The sequence below is a fragment of the Neovison vison genome, chromosome 6 (assembly GCF_020171115.1).
Source record: "Neovison vison isolate M4711 chromosome 6, ASM_NN_V1, whole genome shotgun sequence".
In the NCBI taxonomy this organism is placed as follows: domain Eukaryota; kingdom Metazoa; phylum Chordata; class Mammalia; order Carnivora; family Mustelidae; genus Neogale; species Neogale vison.
In genome coordinates, this window is record NC_058096.1 from 53,376,811 (window position 1) to 53,402,840 (window position 26,030).

General features: G+C 34.5%; 1 protein-coding gene across 2 annotated transcripts in view; it reads right to left on the reverse strand.

Moving 5' to 3' along the window:
* Nucleotides 1-26,030, reverse strand: part of CBLB (Cbl proto-oncogene B) — a 218,689-nt gene that overhangs the window by 85,291 nt on the left and 107,368 nt on the right. For both annotated transcript variants that reach the window (XM_044251309.1, XM_044251308.1), the window contains exons 5-9: nt 21,159-21,315; nt 14,465-14,586; nt 11,261-11,398; nt 7,872-7,959; nt 4,982-5,113 (exon numbers count right to left, since the gene is read on the reverse strand). In XM_044251309.1, coding sequence (XP_044107244.1) covers nt 4,982-5,113; nt 7,872-7,959; nt 11,261-11,398; nt 14,465-14,586; nt 21,159-21,315 — 637 coding nt within the window. The remainder of the gene's footprint in view (nt 1-4,981; nt 5,114-7,871; nt 7,960-11,260; nt 11,399-14,464; nt 14,587-21,158; nt 21,316-26,030) is intronic.

Genomic DNA, 26,030 nt, shown 5'->3' on the forward strand with positions numbered 1-26,030 from the left:
ATCACGGCTGGGCAATATGCTACTACAAAAAGATGTGGAGGAGTTCTGGATGCAGAAGGAAAAATGTTTTTTTAAGAAAAATGTTTTGTGGAATAGTGAGGAGGTGAAAGAAAACTGCGAGTTTTATTGCAGCACCCAGAGTGATACTCCTTCAAAGAAGGTCTCCAGAGAGGTGATTATTCAACTTACTTAGTATTCTGTGCAAACTCTGGCTTGCTTATTCAATTTATTAAATAACACAGATGTTTCAGAAGGAGAAAAAAGTATGTGACACCTCTTCAGAGGCATGACTAATGGGCCATTAGGACAGAAATGAAAGGGTAACTACTCGCCGCCTGGAACAGCTAACTGACACGGCGACCGTGCATTTCTGAGGGTTTCCGTTAATTACATAAAATTTCAGTTTCCAATGGATTCAATTAAACCAAAGTAGGGCAACAAATGGAAGGAAAAGTTGGTGAAGAATGACTTGCTAAAAATGCACCCTGGCCGAACACATAATGTTTTATGGTCAGGGTTTAATATTTCTTTCCTATTGGACTCTGACTGATTTATCAGAGCTTCTTGGCAGCTGTGCAACCTTTAAAATCCTTTTCCAATAAGCATGCCCATCCAAAGTAGCAAAAAGTAACAAAAGATGTCTCGAATCTATAATTAAATTTGAAGGATAACAGGATGTTCATTTCAAGTAATGACTATTAATACCATGCCCCTTTATAAAACTTTCAGATTTAATTTTACCTTCTGGAGGGTCAGGCCTGGGTCTTGTGTTCTTTCTAGCTCAGAGATTAGTACAGAACCTGGGACACAGCAGCTGCTCAGGAATGTTTCCTAAATATATGGATAAGTATATGGATTTGAGATGTTGCAGAATGATGGATAAAACAATCCATGTCTGCTCCCACCAAGTAGAGTAACAAATGATCTCTATGCCTAATTAAGTTTGAAAACAACCTGTCCTCTAATAGAAAAAAATAAACAAGCATATAAAACAAAAAGAACGGATTTAAAACAGGGTGCCTGGGTGGCTCAGTGGGTTAAAGCCTCTGCCTTTGGTTCAGGTCATGATCTCAGGGTCCTGGGATCGAGCTCCGCTTTGGGCTCTCCACTCAGCGGTGAGCCTGATTCCCCACCTCTCTCTCTGCCTGCCCCTCTGCCTACTTGTGATCTCTGTCAAATAAATAAATAAAATCTTAAAAAAAAAAAAAACCAATGGTTTTAAGTCAGAACATATGGACTCTAGCTCTGTACCACTTTGAATAAAGAGAACACTGAAAAATAGAGACATACTGCCCTGTGGAGTCATGTCCAGACTTCATAGTCATACATTTCCCAGTGCATCTACAAGTTTAGATACAATCTTTGACAATATCCTGCAGAACTATGGAAATGTTCACTAACTGTTTTTTTACTTTTCATATTCACCATCTTTTAGGTGAAGTCCTGTGAGCAGCTTACGGAGGTCCCGATGTGAGGCTTTTGGAGTATCTGTGGTTTGTCAACTGCATTTTAACCGGATTAACGTTGTAAGTTATAAGAATTTTGTTTTTATTAAGTAACAGGCATTTTGCAATAACATGCTTAAATGATTGTCAAACACTGCTATCCATATTATATAAAAACAGCCAAAACAGATCTGCTGGTTGGCAGGAAGCACCACTTTGTGAAATCTGTATGTAAAGGTAGAAATATTCCGGTTAACCCAAAGTGGAAATGTTCAGAAATTGATGCTTCCTTTAACTTCTAAGATCCCACTGAGATAGAACAAGTGTTGAATAGCACTTTGCAATTCGCAAACCTTGGCCCAAGAACAATTTTCTTCAGGGTAGCGAAAACTTGAACCGGGGATCATCATGCAATGATTCTTGGTGTAAAAACGTAATAAAGAGAAACTCACAGTTTTACTGCCTCTAGCTTAGTGCCAGTATTATTGCAAGTGGTAACAGTATAATGTGCCTCAAAAATAAGTGGACAAAATCAAAATGTGAAAAGTTGAAGGTAATCATCCAGCAGCTACTGAATGGAACAAATGGATCTTAGGTTTAAAATTCTTAGAACTTATTCTCAGATCTTGGGCATAATAAAAGGTATTTGAAAAAAATATAGATATTTTCTCAAAAGAAAAATGAACAGAACTAAGACATTTGATCTATTATATCAACAATTTATCCAATTTATCTATTTAACATCTTTTTAATGTGATCTTAAGTCTACTCTTTACACTACCTAGCATACAGTCCATAAACACTTACACTTAGTACCTACCACGGAGGAGGCCAGTAGCACGCTAGAAGAAAGGAATTCCAAATTAGGTTCTTGAAGAGAAACAGGTAAATATGTAATGTTTACAGTACAAATACAATGAGGTAAGAGTTTACAGGGACATATACAAAATGTATCAGAATATTTATAATTGCAACATGTTTTGTGTGGGAAGCATTAAAAAATAATGTTGAAATAATGCTTTTGAACATTTTTCATTAACCTATATGCAAAATGCAGGAGTCTGATGAAATTTGAGCATTATTTCAACCTTCTGAGTATTTTTGTATTTGTTATTTTTTGGTTCCTACTTCACTTAGTAAACCACTACTTCTTGACGACCTTCTTTTGAAACTTTACTCAAAGACTAAGTTGTCAGTGCTTGGCAATTTATGCACTTCCTCAATTTCTAAAAGTAAAACTGAGAAGTATTTTTTCACACTAATAAAGAAAAAAAAAAGTGAATGTTGACAATTTACAATATGATTGGGCACATTTTTACCTAAGGCCATTAGACCAATACAAAAAATCACGAAGTGAATCAAGGAACTGATTAGCTGCTGGCAAGAAGAACTGTATTATTTGGAGAATGCACAGTAATGTACAGAAAAGCTGTGGTGATGGGAGGGACAAAGGATTCATAACACAGCCCTGGCAACAGGGAAACTCTCTTGGGTCTTTGGCACACAACTTACTTATTTATTGCAAAGAGTTCACAAACTTTACTACATAAAATGTATAGTATTGTCCCTGAAATTGTAGAACATAGGTTCCTTTCAAGAAGTATACAAAAAGTAAAATAAAATCTGTTTGTTTTATATTCAGCCATACTCTCTTACTCTGGGCTACAAGGTAAACAGAGTAGCTACTCTGTATGATGTTTTCAACAATAACCTTTAGTGAGCAAAGATTTGCCAAACTAATGGGAGCTTCTGACTTTTAACCTACTTAACTTCCAAATACTACGCAGATATCAAGTTAAAGCTGCCAAGTCCTGCCATAGGGACATATGTATGTCCTTGCTCCCAGACTGAGGCCCCAAGAGTAGAGGCCAAAGACATAGGCCATGTGTGGGGCCAAAGAGTACTGGGGGTTTGCTTCAGCCTAAAATTCTGGTCTCTTTAGGGAGAAATACAAAGTTTTTAGCTTCTCTGTACCGATGCGAACCATACCACCACCTCAAAGTCATAAGTCAACCCAAAGGGGTGACAAACATAATTTCCTTCTATTTACCCTGAGATACTGAATGGGTATCAGGTAAAACCAATCATAATAGTCCCATCTGTCAGTCAGGCACTGAGTCAGTTTCTTGGAAATAGTTCCTATTGATTGATGTGAAATACACTTGCAAACATCGTTCTCTCTTCTACCAGAGTAACTTATTGAAAGTCATTTATAAAAAAACACTGTTAAGTCTGCAGAACAATTAACATAACTTACATAGCAGTCAAGTACCTATACGGCGAGAGTAAGTTTGCTGATGCCACACTGAGCATACCTCCTCCTCCTCCAACTTCTCCACGTATGGCACAAAATTCACCGACATCATGAAGGGAAATTAGAGCATGGGTATCAAGGAAAACCAAAGTAAAACATAAACCAAATGTATACTGAAAAAGACAACTGTAGGGATGCTGAACAATTTTTACTGAGGTAGGAAAGATCTCTAGGAGTTCAGAACAGGCACTGAAAACATAAAGCAGGGGCGCCTGGGTGGCTCAGTAGGTTGAGCATCGACTCTTAATTTTGGCTCAAGTCGTGATCTCTGCGTCCTGGGGTCAAGCCCCTTGTTGGGTTTTGTGCTCAGTAGGGGGAGTCTGCTTAAGCGTTCTCTCTCCCTCTCCCTCTCCTTCTGCCCCTGCCTGGCTCACATGCTCGCTCTCGCTGTCTCTCCTCTCTTTCTCTCCCAAATAATAAGTATTAAAAAAAAAAAAAAGAAAGAAAAGAAAACACAAGTCGATTGTAATTCATTTCTTTGTTCTTCCTCTTTTTCTTCATTTCTCAAATCTCCCCAAAGGCAGAAGGAGGTCTTTTTTATAAGATTGTGAAAATGTGAAAATCCTTATATTTAATTACTAAGTAATGAGTTCAACAGCACCAGTGGTCTCAGGAGACTATTCTGGGTTGGACAGATCAAGGACTGAGATGGCTCAGGAATGGGGTAAGGTTGTCAATTACATATTCAACAGCAAAGTCTTAAAAAGGTTTGAAAATTTAATTATTTGCTTTCTAAACCCTAACAATAATATTGACTTCAGTACCTACTGTACTAAATAGCAGTTAAAAAATGACTTGATCAAAATATCCTGTTACTCCTTCGAATACTCAAAACTGGAAATTTGTCCAAAGATCCATTTTCAAACCCCCCAGCCTCTGTTACAGATAAAGAAATATAAAAAAGCCCTTACAGAAGCCAATTATTCTCTAGGTCTTAGTCTAAAACATTAAATCAATTTATATTTATTGAGGTACAAAGACTTATGGCTAAATCCAAAAATTAAATTATATAGGCAAAAGAAACAATATAAAACACAGCAAAAAAATGAAATTATATAAAACAGAAAATCAAATACATGAGATTTTTTTTTTTAAACAACTACTCAAAGAAAGCACTTAACAGACCATCTCCGACTCATTAAGATGAAAAAAGCTGCAAGGAAAAATAGTAAGAAGGCACAGAAGGACAACATCAGTGTTGCTCCGTAAACCTGGATCATACCTGCCATGCTGTGAGGCAAGAGGTGCACATCAAATGCCCACAAGGCTCAATCTTGACATCTTTGTCATTCTCAGCACAAATTTTACAGAGCTGAAAAGTGGAGCCCATTTCACAATATAATTCATATTGTTCCTGGAATTTGGGAGGGAAAAAAAAGGCAGTGTTAACGTATTTCTAACATGAACTCTTAATATTGAATTTTCTCAAGTACAACGACTTACAGTAAATTCCTCACCCTTGAGCCTGTCAGGAATATGTTATCACTTAAGACATGTTTTAAACTGTTAATCACAATTTGGTCTACAAAGTTATTTTTTTAAAACATTTGAGCTTTTATCTGTAATTGTATAAGCTTTTTTAATACTACAGATTATTTAATGTTTTGTACTGTTCCTTTAGGAAGGGACTTGCTTCAATGGTGACTTAAAAGACAAACACGGTTTTAGAAGAAATTATAAATAACTTTAGTTTCTTTGTCAGTGCCACATATGCATCTAATTTTACTGTGAAATTGCAAATACACACACACACACACACACACACACCCCACACACACATATGACTCTGACTGAACATCAAATTTTATTTCCAAAATACCTTTAGAAATTCCAGAACAGAAGAGAAGCAGCATTGTCAAGCACTTCTTGCATGCTGTGGACTGCGGTCCACATTTATTATTTCATATGATCTCCAAGGCATAATAAGATACATCGAATTAAAAAAATACCTGAGGCTCAACAAGTTTAAATTGTTTTCCTCAAATTCTGTATCAAATCTCTAAACTGCATACTCTTTTCCCAATACAGTACTTTAAGGAAAACTAATCACTTCAGCAACCAAAAATTGTTTTATTAATCTATCTCTTGATATACTAGTTGTGAACATTTTGACATAGTAAAACTCTTGGTGTCCAAATACTGAAAAGATCTATGTCACAAAGAAGATATAAATATATCAGTACGTGTAAATAAAATATGAAAAAATGTTAGTAGGGATAGAAAAAAGGAATTATGGAAATAAAAATTTAGTTAAATAAATATTTACTTATTTCAGGTAATAAGTGTCTCTATTAGGTACCTGGCCCTGGGCATGATAAATACGTGACAATATTTAACCACTAGTCTACTGAAAGATCTTATACTCTGGGTGAAAAAAAATATATATACATATATATACACACACACACAAAGATACACATACACATGCACATACACACACATTCATATATAAATTGTGTCCACCATAAAGTGTACATATGTGACTATTTAATCTTTAAAGAAAATAAGAAAAAAAAAGACAAGAATGGATCAAGATGAAAAATAAAGAAATCCAAAACAATTAAAAATAAACTGGAAGTCACAGAAATCTCTAAAATAATAGCTAAGGATTTATATTGTTATGACATCCAAAGGACCGATTTGCAATTATTAAAAAATTACAATGAGCTAAAAGCACCGATACAAAACTTAATGGAACCAAATGGTAAGTTATTCAAACATTTTACTTGAAATATTTTACTGAATAATTTAATGGAATGATATTACTCCTGAATACGTATTTTTAAACCATGGTTTTATAAAGAGGAATTGTCTTTTGTGAGTATCCTTTTACATGTATTAGAACATAAGGAATCACTACATAATTAAAAAAAAGTCAAATATATTTTATACTTTAAGTATAAAGTATAAGTATAAGTCAAATATATTTTATACTTTAAGTATAAAGTATAAGTTTAACCCATCCATCAGCTGCACATGCGTCAACAAATACGCTTCACATAATAATACCAAGACCACTGGGATGAAATCTGGAGAATTTGAAATAAAATAAAAAAAGTTACCTCTTGTCTTCCTCCAAATCTATAATTTCTGGTTCTTATTTGTATTATTTAATATACAAAGCACAAAAATATATAAATTATAAAATATTTTAAAAACTAGACTATATGTAAAACAAAATACTCAGGTTCTTCCTTTCACCTTCTTCCTAATTCCCCAAATCTTCTTAACTCCTCAGTTAAGTAATATTATCAGTGTGGTATTTCTTAATTGTTATTTTTAAAAAATATATTCATATGTTCATATATGGTAATTTCTTTCTTCATTTCTTTTCAGAAATTGAACTTACATATAATGTAACTTTACAAAATGAAATGTTACATAATTGAGCTTCTCAGTAATGGGACTTTTTTACATAATAATGGTGCCTAAGTTCCCATGTGGCTGTGTGGAGCTACCTCCCTCCTCTTAAAGACTTTACAGTATAATGCAGTATGAATATACTATGGTTTACTTAACCTATGATTAAATAGTTTATAATTTTCCCTTTTAGGAAAAATGCTAAAGTGAATACCCCAATGTACAGATCTTTCTGTGTATATGTGAGTGATATGTACAGAATCCAGGGTCAAAATGTTTTTATTTAGATTTTGATAATTAACTGAATATTACTCTTAAGAAAAGCTTACTAAGTTACACTCCCATTCAATCTATGAGGTTGCCAACGACGGATTTATAAGAATATAATTATTATCTTCAATAAGCTTCAAGTACTCATTTGACTCTAGAAGCATACCATTATTCTAAACTTCCTTGGAGTTTTAAACCTATGGCTCTCTCCTCATATCATTTTACTTACCAATGGATTTACCTATCTCTCTATCTCCATAAATGACAATATTATGTTGGAAGTAAGAATATTAACAGAGAAACTTTTATCCAAAAGAAGGAGAAAGTAATGTATTTTTTTCAAACACTCTTAGAATCCCTTAAAGTATGTTTTGCATGAAACACCTGTACATAATTTTAGCTACAGTATAAGAGGATGCTTTTTATTTCAAAAGCATTAGATACTTAACAATTATAAAGGGGTTACCAGAAATTATCCTTACCTGCGTAACTTTTATATGGTCATGCGGTGTGGGTTCACACAATCCAGTTAAATCAGGATTATAACTCCTCCCATCAGGATAAAGATAGCTGGGTTATAAACAGAAACTTTATTACCACAAATATACATTCTTAAATTGCATCTAAGATTATTTAATCAGATTCATCTATATTCAAACCTACATTCTGAAGTTTCCTTTTTATGTAACTTATAACAAGAAACTTTATCACTATTTCCATATTACCAGTTATCTTAGGACATTTAAAATCTAGAAATCATTTTCATATAAGAAATACATAATGAATATGGACTCGACCACCAAGCAACTATTTCCAGTTAAATACCTTTACTAAAGGTCCTTTAGGTAAGTTAAACTTTTATTTTTCTGGTCATTCATGGTCTATTCCAAAATACTATGAATGTAACACCTATTTGCAATGTGTCTTTCACGTGAAGCACAGTTCATGTTAGATACATCATTTAACAACACGAGGGGACAACAACGACATTTAATAACATGAGGGGAAAAAAATGGAATTAAAGCCTGCAATTTTCCTACAAAAGTTATGCAAACCCCTCCATGGTTCCTGTTTCTCCAGCTTCCCATCCTCTGCCTTTCCACCTCACCTTCCGGTCATTCCTACTTGCACATGAGTTCCCCCCGCACCACACATGCTTAAAGAAATTAGAAAATGCTACAATTATATGTTAGCTACAAACACAGAATCATTTATTAATGTGAGGCTCCACTGTTACAAAAAATTAAAATAAGAATCAAAAGTTAAAGCAATAAGACCATCTTGTTAAAAGGTTTTATTCATTCAGACATTGATTTAGAAATGAAATTTATGCTGTTGGTAAATACCCATTTTTTATTTTAAAAAATGCTAATATTACTGCTGGGTCATGTTAATGATTAAGTTATAGAGTTAATTTTGTTTGGCAGTACTCTGTTCTAGGTTGCCTGAATGAAAAATTCAGAATATATTACTACTATGATCAGTATTTTAAGGGGCAAAACCATACCAAAACTGTTCTGTGTTCTGTGAAGTAACAAAAAATACTTACCCTTAAATAGTCTAAAAATATGCTTGTAAGTGTTAAAATTTACCTAGTAAGACCAGAAAACAATGAACTTCAAGGACAGACAATTCTCGTATTCTCGCAGGGAAAGACACAAATCAGTAGATCAGTGAGATATACACATATAACATATACCTATAAATATATATATTTATATAAATTTATATAAATATTTATAAATATATATTTATATATTATATGTATATATTTACAATTTAGGAAAGGGTGTTAACTACATCTAAAATGACAAATTTAAAGTGTTTTTAGAGATGAATTATTATAAATATTAAGTGAAGAGTGCTAAATGAGAGTTGATAAGTAACTTTTTTCTTATACCCTAAATAATGGCCAGTTTTAAAATTATTTTATAATATTTTGCTCATCACACTTAAAATGCATATAGAAATTCTACAAAGAATTCAAACCTGAAAGATTAAAAAAATGACAATGAGGTTGCTAGAGGAAAGGTTAGAAGGGTCTAACTAATGTATAAGGGGCAATTCAGTTATTACTCTCCTCAGTAAAGAAGGGTACTACTGTTGAGACCCTCTCAATGGCAGGGAAAGAATAAAGATTCTCAGCTTGTTATGGAAGTAAACTTCTTTATTACCTATGTTATACTATATTGGATTAGCTGGCCCCGATGATAGCTAGATCAGATAATATCTTGTGTTTTACTGATCTTAGAGGAAAAAAAAATCTATCTGATATATCTATTTTAATATAGATATATAATACATCTATAAAGATATCTATATTAAAATAGACATAAAATAATATAGGTATATTCCATTATATCTATTTTACTAAAATCTAAAATCTGATCTATTTTTAAATAAGATTAAAATGTTAATCTGACCTATTTTAATGTAATCTATCACTAAAGTTCAAATTCAACTAATTAAATGCCTCTGACGGGGTGTGTGTCTGTGTTTGTGTGTGTGTAAATACTAACATCTGATTTGCGTTGGAGTTCAGAGGCTAAACTACTGAACACAATATTATAATTAGTTTTTTTACTGGCTTTTAAAAAATAGATGGAAGGCATTATAAACAAAATGAATAAGCTGTATCAAAATTAATACATGTACAGAGTTGCTCACTCATAACCTCTATTTATAAAGTAAAACTTTACAGTGTATTTTCTTAAAAACAAAACCCTGTAATCACAGTGAATCAAAAGTTACATATATGATCTTCAGATGCATTACAAGTAAGGTATAAATAACTGAGAATAGCAAATGTATGATAAGTTTAAAAAAACCAGAAAAACAAACTTGTTAACAGTTTGCCATACAATTCTTAAGTAACTATTTTTGAAAGCTCATAACTTATAAAAAATGCATTTTTTCTTCATATGTATCCTATCACTTTTTTTTTTCTTCTTTGCAATTATTAGAAAAGGTGTAACTTAAATTATTTTCTCTTTGCTAACTCTTGTGGGCTTTCTCCTGCTAGCTTTCTATCACGATCTGTGCTGTAGCAAATAAAGCAACATCCATCCCCAAGTTACTCAGTAAGGGCAAAGGGCAAGAAAAGTGAGCATGATTATACGACAAGGGAACAAAACTACACAGAAAAGAGAATAAAAAGATGAAGGGAATGGCACAGGATGAAAACAAATGAGAGATATTTACTAGGAAGCCTCCTATCAGATGGTCTAAACTTTGTGGAGAAAAACAGTCATTCTTATTCTAAAAGACAAAAGAGAATTAACTTATTTTTAAATTTTAAAAAAGAACAGCTTAAGTTAAACTGAATTCAGCTCTTAACATATAATTCTGGAATAGGGATTGAATATCAATGTAACTAAAGGAAGAAAGACACAGAGAGAAAAAGTGAGGAAGGGGTAAGAAAAGCATAAGAAGAAAGAAAATCTGGTACTTCTAGTCAAACAAAAAGGAAAACTAGCAACTTGAGGGTTACACGAAGCAAGAGAAAGTCCTTTATTTTAAAGAATTATCTTTTTAATAAGTTTTTTCATCTATTTTAAACTACTTTTAAGTGCTTTTTTTTTTTTTCCCCTGAGAAAGATACAAACGCATGTTCTAATCTGATACCGGAATTTACTGGCTGTCATATATAGTTTAGTCCAAACCAGTTACTTTAAAATGAGTATTTGAAAAGAAGAACGATTAGAACTCAGGAGCACTCCATTCTTCAGTCTTGAAATAAAAAAAAAAAACAACAACAAAAAACAAACCAGCCAGATCATGAGCCTCACTATCTTTTCTCTCCATCGCAAAGCAGTGTCTGTCTTTCATTTGGTGAATGATAAGCACCCTGACTCCCATTTCTCATACTCACAATCCTTCCCTGCTGCCGTCAATCAGGGCTTGAAATAAAGGCTTATTATGTGGGATGGTCTGTAAGATATTGCCGTCCCCTGTCACGTAGCCGATGGCCCACTGTCCCAATCTGGTGCAGCTTAACCGGAAAATGTAGCTGTAAAGCATGATAAAATGATGTTTAGTCACATTCAAAGTGTCTGTTAACTACTACACATCTGTTGGACTTCTTTAAAGTCAAAGAATAAATGGAATCATTTAGAATAACTGAAATAAGGTTTTGTCTTCTGATTTTTACACCGTTGTCCTTCTCTGTTCATTGATCTGTAAAAGCAGCACTGACAATAATTCCACTTAAACACCTCCAGGGCTGTCGGACAAAGGAACTGAGGTGGATCCACTTCAATATCAAAGGCTCTACTGCCATCCCCACCAGCGGGAGCTCAGATGAACCAGTGAGGACAGAAGTCGTTTTTTGGAAAGCAAAGTATAAAATTTAATTTGTTCACTTCAGAGAGAGGTTGAGTCAGTTTCTACCATGGAATTCAATATATCACTTTGTAATTTAAAATTATGCATTTTAAGTTAATGACTTCAAGTCACTAATTTAAGTTAATGACTGGTTTAAAAATATTTTTTGGTCTTTGGAATGTTCCAGCCATTCACCTCACCTTTAAATGAAAGATCAAAAGAGATGAGCTATATTAATGAGAAGACAAACTAGATTAAGCTCATGGCTGCCCCCCAACCCTGTCAGGTTCAATGTCCTGCAACAGGAAGTTAAAATAGTTTAAAAATAGAAATCAAATTAAAGACAATGACAAGGAGACTCTGACCTGGTTTTAAATTCATTGTTATTTATTTATTAATACAGCTGTCCGCTTATTTCATTTGAGATCACTTATCTTTATTTAAGTGTATTGCACTCAATCTTGCTATCAGGATAACCATATCTGGGTTTTAAAAGCCCTTGAGCAGCTCAAAAGTAGGTCAACAATTAGTTGGCTATATTTGAATACCCTGATTGTTCTACATACCTAACAGAAACTTTTATCTCCTAATGTACATTAGTTACTGATGAACCAAGTACTATAAAAATAACTTTGCAGGATAAATTAACATAAATAATAGCTGTACAGTCATTCAGTTTAATTAACTTGTGTATCTGGTACTGCAAGTTGATTTCATCTTTGAAGAAAATGGGGTTCCGAAGGAAAGGAGGAAGTTGTGATTTCTAAATAGTAAGAACTTCACACTTGTTTTAGAACCTTTGGAAAGAACTCCTCAAGAAAAGCCCAAAAATGTATTCTTCCACAGAGCCTGAAATAGGTTATGAGCCTTCCAATTACTGGAGCCCTTAATCAGAATCACAGATGAAATAATTCCACACAGACTTCTAGTTCTAAACTGGATCCCCCCAAAAAGCAAAACCTGAGAAACTCCTATGTCCTTGCAATAGGTCTTACTATTTTCTGTAGCATGAAGCTAAAGAAGAAGAAACACTTTCCAAGAGGAAGAAACCATTAAATAGGTATTCTGCAAAACAAGTATTTATCAAAATCATTTGATCTGTTCACTGAGTTTTCTTAAACTTTGCATTTTAAATACCACATCACACTTTAAATGATTTACCACAGACTGACCATTTCATCTTTGCCAAAAACTTAGTAGAATAAACTGTTACAGGCCAAATTGGGAAGAAAAGGCAGACATCCTTTTGAGGGCACTGTCCTTTTATTAAAGGAACTATTCCCATAGTGATGAGGCCTGGCTTTTGCTCCCAACAGTGTTCTCTCCCAACATTATTTATCTCCATAATCTTGAACAAGAAAACACAAAAGTGACTCAGTTTGTTAATTTCACAAATAATTTCTGCATTAAATTTGTATGATGTGTAATTCCAAACATAGCACATCATTCAAATTTGACTCCAAAAACAAGAAGATACTTTGATCCCAATCTACAGAACAAAAATTATGGAAAAATCTGGTTATGAGAGATCCCTGACCAAAACAGAATGACTCATCTAAGCCACTGTCAGCATCTCAATAAGAACCAACTCTCCTTAATCTAAACAGAAGTCTTCAATAGGAGCCAAACTGTTCTCTGTACCCACTACCTTCTCGTTATATATCATATAAATTCTTAAAAATAAAAAAGATGGAAATATTTTTCATGGCAGAGAAAAAGGAATCAACAGTATTGTCTTGTACTAGAAACTACTTTGTTAAAGGACAAACACCATTTGCACAACAAATGAGATAAAAATGGCATTAGCAGAAAAACATACCCTAAAAAAACAACCAAATGCATTCCTATAAAGAAGTGCTCCTATATGGAAATCAGAGTACTCGTGGATGTTGGGATGGCATCTCCTACTAAAATATCACTGTATGAGGAGGACAGGTGTCCACAGTCACTGCCTCCATACCCAGCACACTGCTTGCCACAGCACAAATGCCTACTATGTAATGCATTTCTAAATGGCACATGGGGGAAAATGCATGAATGAGGAAAGAAACGGATTTTCTGATCCCAGATCTGTCATTGATAAGGTATGATATCTCAGCCAAAGCCACATGGGCTGACCAAACAGCCAACCTCTGAGTTTCACCATTTGGGAAATAAAACATAAATTCTGAAGCTACAAAGAATGACAAGGTACTACAGAAGAAATTCTTTAAGACAAGAAATTGGTTGGATTATAACAATGGGCTTATATATGTTTATATACTTATGTGTGCTCAACACACATATATGTAAACTTATAGGTACTTATATTTGTTTATATTGTATGTAATTATAAGTGTTTATCATAGAACCAAATTGAAGATCTTGAAAAATACCCTAAAGTACTGAACATGAAACTGATTTATTTTGTCTTCAGCAAAATATTCAAGTATTCTAATATATATAAAATTTTATACACAAACACAGGTGTCATCAAACAGACAATACCCTCTACCAATTTGAAAATCAGAGCTCTGAGACTTAATGAATTCCTAAGTTTATCAAATTACATGGCACCATATCCTCCTTAACTTCATGAACACAGAGTTTCAGTATAAGTATAATGAATGGATTAAAAGGATTCAATTAAGAATGTGGTCTATTAGCATTTTCTTCCCTCTGCCCCCATGGGTGTTAGATTTACTTAAAAATGAACAAGAGAGGACTTTTCCTCATTAGAGATACCACATACTATTGCTGCTGAAAGTCTTACCTTCCAGGTTTGGTGCTGTACTTCTGCAGTCGTGCTTTAACTTCATCATATGTGAGAAATGCCATGTAACCCGGATGTGTGACAGCTAAGAAATTCCAATTCCGTAAAATAGAGCCCCAAGGCTAAAAATGTGAATAAATGAAGAGATATTATCTAGATAACACCAACCACCAATTATACCCCAACACATCATTTAATATAGTTACTGAAATCTCCTAGATATTTTTAAAGTGAATATGAGCTTCGGTAGCTTAGGTCAACCTTTACCATCTAACAGCAAACATGCAATACCTTGCTCTCTTTTTAGAGAAGTATTAGGCAGAAAACAGGACAGAATACAGAGAACAAAAAGAAAAATTACATACTTTCGTCACAAATTCTATTCCCAACACAGCATTTGTGATAATTCTGAAACATAAAACACATCACTTTTCTGTTCAAAACCCTCTAACATCGAGTAAAAGCCAAAGTCCTTACAAATGGTCTAAAAAGACAACAGGGTTGATGCCCAGTTCCCTTTCCTCCCCATCTGTTGTGACATCTCTACTTTCTGCCTCTTCTCCAGGCACCCTGGCTTCTTTGTAGTGGGCTTGAAAACAAAGGTCTTTATATTTGCTGATGCCTCTACCAGAATTCTTCCTCCAATGACCCAAGTGATTGCTCTCCAGTGTTGCTTCCTCAATGAAGCCTTCTCAGACCACTCTATTGAAAACTGTTAGCTCTCATCACATTCCTTATCTCCTGTGGTCGGTTTTGTTCACCTCTGTACCTTTAAGGTATCTAACTTTAAAGAACAAGAAGCTATACCAGGAATGTAAGTGATTTGGCACCCGGTCACACATTAACCAGAAGCTACATGAGAATAAGGAACAGTGTCTGTCTTGCTCACCAAAGGGATACCAGCACTGATGCAGTCTCCGAATACAGTGATCAGGGAGGTGTAATTGTTGAAAAGCTCCTCTAACTAGTAACTTGTTTAAAAGGCCTTGGCTCCCAACCTACCATTCTTTCCATGGTAACATACTACTGGGCTCACATTTGGTTAATTCTTGCGCAATTACAGAAGGTTTATGATTTAGTAGTGAGTATGTTAAAGATCTTACACAGAAATACACAAATGAACACACACAGAGTTTGCACCATTCTTTCAGGTGCTCAGTTACCCCTCCAGTTTACCAGGGCAAGAGAAAAAAAGGCAGTCAGTGATAGACAGTTTTGCTTGAGGATGTGCATGAATCATCTCGACCATAAGGCTGAAGCTACATTTATTCCAAGGACTTAGCAGCATACTCTATCTGATGTGCCAGATTATTAACTCATATCTTCTATAGAAAAGAAGAAAAAAGGTATTTGATGTTGCCAAGTGAGTGTTACTGAAGTGGTCATCCTAAATATGATCATTGGTAGAGGGCTCTTGCTTTTGTTTGCTTTGAGACTTATTCCTCATTATTGTTAAACAAGTTTCAGATTCACAAGGCAGAATTCTTCAAGGATTATATCTCTTGAGATGAGGATAACAAGGGAAGGAAAGATTTAGTAATGAAGAGTTCCTTAACCTTTTCTGACATAACAAGAAAAACCTTCGGGGTATTCCTCCGGCACGCTAAAATATCTAATTGGGCAAAAAGGAGCTCTGGAGGACACTATTACGAGAGGTTGTGTCCAAGTATTTAGTGGTGGTGGGGGGGACGTGTTTCTAATTTTCATCTAAAATCATGACTAAAAATTACATAAACAATACTTGGAATATCAAGTTATTTCTACAAGCAGAAATAACTGCTAGTAGAGACGCTGGGTTTTGTTTTGTTTTTTTCTACTTCCCCATATACAAAGAACAAGGATGGAGAGAATATAAAATATTTGGTTCACTTCCATAAAGTCTATAAAAACTAATGTAAGAGTTGTTTAAAAAAATGCTGAACTTTACAGAGAACCAAAGTGCAGATTGGAATACAACTGAAAAAAAAAGAAAGAAAGAAAGAAAGAAACTGTAGTTCTGAGCCAACTGCTACAGTATTAAGCAACCATTTCTTGGTACATAATCCAGAGGGCTAGCTTCTAACTACAAAAATATTTGTGTAATAGAAAGAGTCTGTGTCCTGTTTTTCCAGTGAATGCAACCCACATTCAGAAACACATGGTAGTTACGTGTTGTTGTTGGTTTTTTTTCTTTTTTTTTTTTTTTAGTTTTGTTTTGCTTAAAGAATTTTGCCAACTAATGGCTTGAAGAAGGCAAAATCAAATGCTTTGGAGAATAAGAATATTTTTGCAAGTTGTTTTTAGATTAAAGGAAATGTTTTCACACCCACTAAAACAAAATTATTTAGAGATTCTTAAATGACTACAGAAATTGAGTGAATTGAGGAAGCTATTCCATTCTTCCAAAATACTACTATTTTCAAGAATAGCCCTTTACTGACTTATAACTTCTGTTAAAAGAGGGGTCTGGACTGGTCTGTCCAGATCCACTCTCTCATTCCTTGCTGTAACAGATGACTTTCCTCTTCTTTTGCTCCCTATTCCATAGTCACAAATACATTGCCCCAAATCACATATTCCTTATGCCACCACCCCTCAGATCTCTTGCCCCATTTCTCAGCAACCCAATCTTCTCGAGTAGTGGGGAAATGGAAGGAGAAGGGGAGCAACAGTCCCAGGGAGAGGGAAGAGAGAAGCAAAATCCCCCCATTTCCATTCCAGGATTTTAGCACCTGTTAGTCCCAGCATCTCTGAACTACCTGGAGAGGAGAAAGAGAAGATTAAAGGCAGAAGAAAGAGGAAATGAGGGAGGTAGCCACTGCAAGACTGTTCCAATGACTTCGCAGCATTTGTTCAAGTTCTGGCAGAATGTGAGGATAAGGGAAGCGAGGAAAAGAACTTAACTAGTAACCAGCTTTATGGTCTTTTCTTCCCTTCTTTCATTTCCCAGACAATTCTCAACTTCATCTTTTAGTCCCCAGTGATGAGTTCTTCCAACCCTTCTGCTATGTGAGATTCCAATCTTGAGCATTGTACCTCACACTTTCAGAGCCCATTCTGCTAAATACCCCACTACCACCAACTTAGCGGTGTTAGAATTCACTGCTAATGAACCATCACCACTGTGACGGCAGAAGAACATATGTTCATCCAGTTACAGTACTCATAAAATATTTTTCATATAGGATACATAATTATAACTTAAGAAAACCTACTACTCAATTTTTAAAGTTGTATAAAAATAAAATTTCAGTAAAAGTTGATACATTTACTTTTCTATGCATGGAACTAATTTTAAGGTACATGTGTGATTAGTTAAAAAATCTGAATAATGAAACCAAAAGAAGTGAAGAATCACAGAGGCGTAACAGAGCTAATGAGAGTTCTTCATTTACTTCCACAATTATATCCTTTAAAAGAGGAAAAAAAATGAAAAAAAAAAATAGAAGAGACTAGGCATATTTGGTCTACAGGTATTTTTTGGTTTTGTTATTTAAAATTTCTCAAACTCAATACCCAAAAACAAATAATCAAGTCAAAAAATGGGCAGAAGACATGAACAGATACTTCCCCAAAGAAGACAGATGAATGGCTCACAGACACATGAAAAAATGTTCATCATCATTAGCCATCAGGGAAATTCAAATTAAAACCACATTGTGATACCACCTTACACCGGTTAGAATAAGAAAAATTGACAAGGCAAGAAACAAATGTTGGAAAGGCGTGGAGAAAGGAGAACCCTCTTACACTATTGGTGGGAATGCAAGCTGGTGCAGCCACTTTGGAAAACAGTGTGGAGGTTCCTCAAAAAGTTAAAAATTGAGCTACCCTCTACCTTACTATAGAGTAGTACAGTAATTGTACTACTGGGTATTTACCCCAAAGATACAGATGTAGTGAAGAGAAGGGTCACATGCACCCCAATGTTCATAGCAGCAGTGTCCACAATAGCCAAATGGAGTCCTTGAAGCAGACTCCCCACTGAGTGTGGAGCCTGATGCAGGGCTCCATCTCATGACCCATGAGATCATGACCTGGACCATGACCTGGAAAGCAAGAGCTGAATGCTCAACCACTGGGCCACCCAGGCACCCTCAAGTCTTATTAGTAAAAAGATACATTTTTTAAGGCTATAGCTTCCTTAGACAGTGATTCCTCTAATGGATCTGGGCAAAGTTAACTGAAAACTTTCTGGAAAGGATTCACTACTCTAGATCCCATTAAGAATATCTGTGATTCATGGAAAGAGGTCAAAATACCAATATTCACAGGAGTTTGAAAGAGGTTGATTCCAGCTCTCATGGATGACTTTGAGGGGTTTAAGGCTTCTGTGGAGGAAGTAACTGTAGATGTGGTAGAAACAGCAAGAGAACTAGAATTAGAAGCGGAGCCTGAAGATGGAACTGAATTACGGCAATCTCATGATAACAACCTTAATGGCTGAGGAGCTGCTCCTTAGGAATGTGTGAAGAAAATAGTTTCTGGACAGAGAATCTACCCCTGGTGAAGATGCTGTGAAAACTTTTGAAATGACAATAAAAGATTTACAATATTAGTTAATAAAGCAGCATCAGGGTTTAAGAGGATTGACTCCAATACTGAAAGTTCTACTGCGGGTCAAATGCTTGCGAACAGTATCACGTGCTACAGAAAAGTTGGTGAAAGAAGATCAATCAGCGCAGCAAACTTCATTGTTGTCTTATTTTAAGAAATGGCTGCTACCACTCCAGCCTTCACCACCCTGATCAGTTAGCAGTCAGCAACACTAAGGCAAACACTCTGCACCAGCAAAAAGATTACAACTCATTGAAAGCTTGGGTGATAGTCAGCTTTTTTTTAGCAATGAAGTATTTTTTTTTTTTTAAGATTTTATTTATTTGTCAGAGAGAGAGAGGGAGAGAGAGCGAGCACAGGCAGACAGAATGGCGGCAGAGGCAGAGGGAGAAGCAGGCTCCCTGCCAAGGAAGGAGCCCAATGTAGGACTCGATCCCAGAAGGCTGGGATCATGACCTGAGCCAAAGGCAGCCGCTTAACCAACCGAGCCACCCAGGCGTCCCAGCAATGAAGTATTTTTAAATTAAGGTGTATACATTGCTTTTTAAGGACATGATGCTATTACACATGTAATAGGATCCAGTATAGTGTAAATGTAACTTTTAGATACACTAGAAAACCAAAAGAAAAAAAAATTCTGACTTGCTTTATTGTGATCTTCACTTTATTGCACTGGTCTGGAACTGAATGACCCTGTAGCATCTTCTAGATGTGCCTATATATACCAAGGGAATAATCATGAGACTAGTGTAAACTGAAAATATGCAAAAGCACAATTTCTGCAGTCATTAATCTAGTTTCTTATTCTATACAGGTAGAATTATGATCTTAAAGTTGTAATAAAATAAAATGTATTCTATAAGTATTGTTGACAAGAGTTAATTTGCCTTCTGTTAACAGGTCCTTTCATAAATTAAAAGTTAATCCCCCACAATTTGATTTTCTTACATAAATCAGTCACCAGATCCTTGCAGACTCATGCCAAGGAGAATCATAAATCAGAGAAGGGAAATTCTTATAACATGGGAAACACGAAAACCAATATTATACTCCAACTTTTGTTGAAAGCATGTTTCAAACAGAATAAATCTTACTATAGACTAAAACAATAAAAAATTGCATCAGAATAAAAGCAAGTCTGTTTTCTGATCAATTTACCTCACTTAATATAGAATTACTACAATCATAAAGATTTTAAGTGGAATTCTTTCGTTGTGTGACTACTTGAATTGAATGTCATAGATGATATACAATTTAGTGGCAGAGTCAAATTCAAGACACAAATTTCAAGTCTTCATGTCTAATTCCATGAAGATCTACAAAAGAATAAAATGATAGCATCCAGCTTTCATCATTCAATGACACTTGCTTCTGAAAAGCTATGTGAAGAAATTTATAAAGGACAGATTAAAAAATAAAAACAACAGGACTAGAAGGCTAATGTCACAGTCATACATATTAGTGAAGAAACAAGAAAAGAAAAACAAAAACAAAGCCTACATTTTCCAAAAGAGGAATTTGTTAAATCAATGACATACTGTTTTGATGGACTATTATGTAGCAAATGAAAATTAATAATTTTATTAATGAAAAAGATTTACTGACATGAAAAAATGTTTATAACATATGATTGAATGAACAATATAAGTTGTGAAACAGAATACACCATTGGAATCTCCTATAGAGAACCTGATAAATTTACTACTTATTGCCAAGTTTACTATTTCCTTTTTCACCAAATGAATGCAGGAGACAAAGGGTTCGAGAAGTTGGGATACAACCTCGGCAAATGCCCACCTGTAAAATTTGCATTCTGTTAGTCACTGGGCTAAAAAAGACAAATTAAAATGAAAAACTAAATAGGAAATTCAGAAACCAAGCTCTTCTGCCTGAATCTTCTCAAAGCTAACAAGCAATCACCAGCCTCATAGCACTTGGTCCTTCGAACTTAAACCTTCAACATACAGCAGTGACCAAAAACTTATATCAGCGACTTCAAAATTAGAGACTACTGAAAATGACATGATTTCTCATATGTTTATGTCTGTGAGAGAGCTGTACATACACACTGTACACACAAATGAACCCATGCACCTCACATGCACACACAGGGAGGGAGATCAGGAGGGAGGAAAGGATGAAGACATAGGAAGCTTACCTGAAAAAGCCTGGTAAAAATATCAAATTCAAAAACTGAAATGTAATCATTACAAGTTAAATCAATTGTTGATTTCAGAGCCATTGCTTCCAGGCCAGAGCTAATCTGATGAACCTCATGAAGGCACTGTCTGAATACTTTCCATGGTACAATAGTTCTGTGCAAGGAAAAGAAAAATAAAAAAAAAAAAAAAGGAATTGAATCAAGTGTCATTTAAGACTAGCTTCCACTGAAAAGCACAGTTCAATCATAACATTAATATAATCAATTGCATTTGTACTAAAAGACAAATAGTTGACAAAAAAGACTAATAGGTATTCATAATTTAGAACACCAGTAATGGGTTTTGCTAATTGGCTTATTTTCCATTTGCTAAGAATGGGACAAAAATCTAAGTCAATTTCTCGCTCAAACAATCCTTGGCTATCGAGATATTTCCAAAAATACATCCAAAGGAAGTGATGAGGTCAAAGTTCTGTGTGTCTGACCTCTTGTGTACATAAGATCATTTGACTTTAAATCAAGTTAAATTATTCCCCTTTTTATTTCCTTAAAATAACTCTAAGACTATGGGTGCACACAATAGTAGGAATTCTTTATTCATGGCACAAAAGAGTAATCCACCATTTTGAGAAAGCTCACATGGAAAGTCAGGAAGGCATTTTAGCCATTACCCCCCTTGTATTCTGCAGAAAAAGAGTGCATTATCTAACCTTTTGTATTAATACAAAGGGAAATTTTAAATTGTTTAACCGACCACACTGGCTAGCATATAGAAACATATTTATTCAAAACTTTTTACTTTTCTTAAATATCATGCAGCAAAATTTTTATTAAGTAACACATTTACATAGTTTAAAAATTTAGAAAAAAAAATGATATCCAAGGAAGTCTCCCAGTCTGTCCTCCACCTGGCCAGTTTCTGACACTCACCACCTCCTAACCCACCATGAAAATAAGTAATACTCATTAATACTCATTATTCCTCCCTTGGTTCATTTTCCTCCTTTTGGAATGTTAAATGCCTACTCCTGAATAGGTGAAAGAAAGAAATCATTCACGTTTTTAAAATTTTAAGCTGCTGTTTTCACAACAGGACATCATAAGAGCTTTACATACCCTCTTATAGGATTATAAATATTTAAGCCTTAGGTTTTTCTTTATTAGTATCTCTTAAGAAGTAAAAGACTCAGGCAGAATGGAGTACATCGGCCCTGTGCTATACTAATCCTCCCAGTGAAGCACTGCCATAAGGGTACAATTACATATTCCTTCAGTAATTATCTACTGCAGTGGTTGTCAAACTTGAGCACTCATAGGGATCACTGAAGGGCTTGTTAAGACAGAAATTGCTGGTCCGCAACCCAGGATATTCTAACTCACTATGACTGAGGTGGGGCTGGAGAACTTCAAGTTCTAATAAGTTCCCAAGTGATGCTGACACTGCTGGCTGATCTGGGGGCAACACTTTGAGAGTCACTGGTCTCATAATTGCTAAGGCACTGTGGGTAAATACAATTATGAAAATACACGATACCATCTGTCCTTGAAAAAGATACACACAGGGTAGAAATAAGGCGTGTAATACTTAAAAAAAAAAAATACCTAGGGTGGGGTGGGGTGGGATATACAAGGAAGTACTGGAGGAATTCAGAGAAGGAGTGATCTACGGCAAGACGAATAAATGAATGGTGGGGCAGGCTGACGATACTATGCTATTTTATAAGAAGGTGTAGGTTTGATATACCACTAAAAGAAAGAAAAATATGAGGCTGAATACATCAAAAGGCTTTCCTCTATGTATGAAAAAAACAGGAAACCACAGAGAACCGAAGAGACACACCACATCAGACACCGTTTAGAAGAAACACACGTCAGGCTCTGATTAAGGTTAACAAAATGCTGCTGTTTTAAGAAAACAAGGAAAACTTCTTATGATAATGTTAGAAGGCTAACTGATTTATGGCAAAGTGAAAATATGCAATTGTGTCCAGTTTTATTACAGTTACCGCGAAAGTAATGCTTAAGCAGCACATTTTTCTTTTCCAAATTAAGGTTCAAATATTCAATGCATAAAAGGGACATGAACCATAATATTCAAATTTTTAAAAAATTATACAAAAATTACTGATTTAAGAATGTTATATGTTTTATTTTTGTATGCACATGTTAAGAGAAACCTGTCTTGCATATGAAGTATAAAAAGTAAATCAACTGGATAGACTTTGATATGTGCCTTTGATATGTTATCATAAAAAAGTGATCTTCATCCCAATATTTAAGGCGCTTGCAGATCATAACTCTTCTCAATACCCAATGATTTCCCAGAACAAATTCTTAAAAAATGTATGAACTTCTAAAATTGTAGTCTAACATACCACTTTGGAAAAATAATTTACAAAGGAGCAAGCCACATTTCCCTAGTACTTGTGTAAATGACACTTGTTCACAGTTGTGATAAAGGTCCAAACAAGCTTAATTAAGGGTTTTTACAGGGATGAAGAAGAAAGGGCATTATCTGGTTAACTAACTACATATACAATTTGTACAACAGATACTTTTTCTTTATCAGCTGAGCCACCCACCATAGAAAATGGTGGGAAGGAAGAGGGTTTCATGAGTGAAGAACAGAAATGGCGTGCAATGACTTCTTAAAAAAAAAAAAAAAAAAAAAGTTCTAAGACTGTTGCACTAAGGAGCTAACCTTTTCAAGATTTCAGGTTGCTACCTTCTTTCCTGATGTGTGTGTGTGTTGGAGGGAGGGGGTGAAGGAGAGGATAGCTTTTCACACCTTTAATTAAGCTATAGCAACAATAGAGAGTAGTAGTTTCTGTTCTCTTTCCCTAGAGATGAAGTCAAAGAAAATATTAATGAAAATTGTTTCACAAATACATACAAACTTCATTGTGCTGGCAGAGATCTGGGAATAGAAACGAGGAAGAAAAAGAAAAGGAATAGAACATAAAAGCTTTAAGCTCTCACCAATCCAAAAATACTTCAATCTGTCCTTTTTGCCACTTACAATTATAAATCACTTTAATTACAAGTTGAATTAACTTTAAAATCTACTAAAAGTACAAGTAGTTGTTAATCCACAAAGAATGGAATACAAGGCCAATGGTTAGCTAGACACTTAAAATAGTAATGATTTCAGGATTTTTAAACTTCCAGTAGGAATAAGAGCTGCCATTTATTGATGTCATTTTTATTGACTGATTGGTTGATTATCTACTCTTTCTGCCAATCACCAGATGCTATTATAATATCTATTACTGGAGTTTGTCACAATAATAGCATGAGGCAGATAATATATTTATTTTCACGATACAGATGGTAAAACCGAAGCCTAAGGAGGTTAAATAATTTGCCAAAGAAAGACTATATATGTTCAGGCATTTTCGTAACTTCAGAACAGAAATATAAATAAAGACACAATCTAATTAAGTGTAAAGACTTGGAAATAAGTCGTGTTGTGCCATGTGCAAAAGTTATTATAGAAAACGATAGATGTGCCTTAGAAACCCCATGAGATGTAGCTCCTTAAGAACAGGAATTGTATCTTATTCACCTTTACCCAAAACAAACAAGTTGTGCAACTAAGATCTGTATAACTAAATTAAACGGTGTCTAGGGAAAGCAAGGGAGTGTAACATGGAGGAGGAGCCCAGTATTTGTGCTCCACCTGCTTTCTCTACTACACAGAAATCTTTTGAGGACTGAAAGAGTAACAGTCTGTTTATATCATGTCAGGAGAGATAAGAACTTAATACATTATTTTATTGTTAGATGAGAAGTCTTGGTCTGTTTACCAAGAAAATAAGAGTAACTTTATTTATTGTCTTGAAAACAGAGTGAGTGTCCTTTCAGATAAAAACAGATACACGGAAACAAAACTGAAAATGTGTCAGTAGGTCAGCAACTGACAAGTCACTCAAATCTTCCAGGTTTTTCTCCTCTTCCACAAACGTAGAAGAGTATATTGGGTATTCCAATTTGAAAATCTTGCAGTTTAAAAAATAAAATAAAATAAAATAAAAGGAATGGAAGACAAAAATTGTTAGGAGATTATCACACACACAAAAAAATCTCAACAAAGGCGAGTTTTTGAAAAGTCATATACTTCTGGTGTGAATGAGAATTTATACAGAATTTCTAAAAGGCAATTTGGCAGCAAGTTTCAAAAGCCTATATTTTTTGACCCTGAAAGCCTATTTCTAGGGATTTTACCTCACAAAATTATGTCAAAAATAAATAAATAAATACACAGCAGCACATATATCCACTCATAAGTCTCTTCAATACAGTGTTGTTCAAAACAGTAAAAAAATAAAAACAAATGTGCTCAATGGTAATAATAAGACATACTATATTCAAAGATTATAATATTTTAACAGCAATTCACAGTTGTACAAAAGAATATTGTCATGGAAAAGTGTCCATGACATTCTTAAATGGGAATAGCATTTTTGAAATTGTATGTCCTTTATGATCCAATGCTAAAAACTATCTAAAATGTCCGGAGAGATCAATACACAGTTTAACTGATAAGAACTGATCATGGTGGGAGTTCAAGTGATTATTTTATTTTTCTCTACAGCCAGACGTTTATTAGAAATAAAGACATAAAAGACATGCTACAACTGTTTTAAAATATATTCCATAATCATAAGAAGAATCAAAAACAAAAATTATAACAGTATTTGCCTTGGACATGATTTTATATGAAAGAAATACAAAAGAATTTACCTATTGAACTATGAGAAGAAATAAGAGAATTCAACATAGTTTCAGAATATAAAACTAATATAAAATCAGTTGTATTTCTATAAATAAGCAATGCATCATTAGAAAATAAAACTTAAAAATACTTGA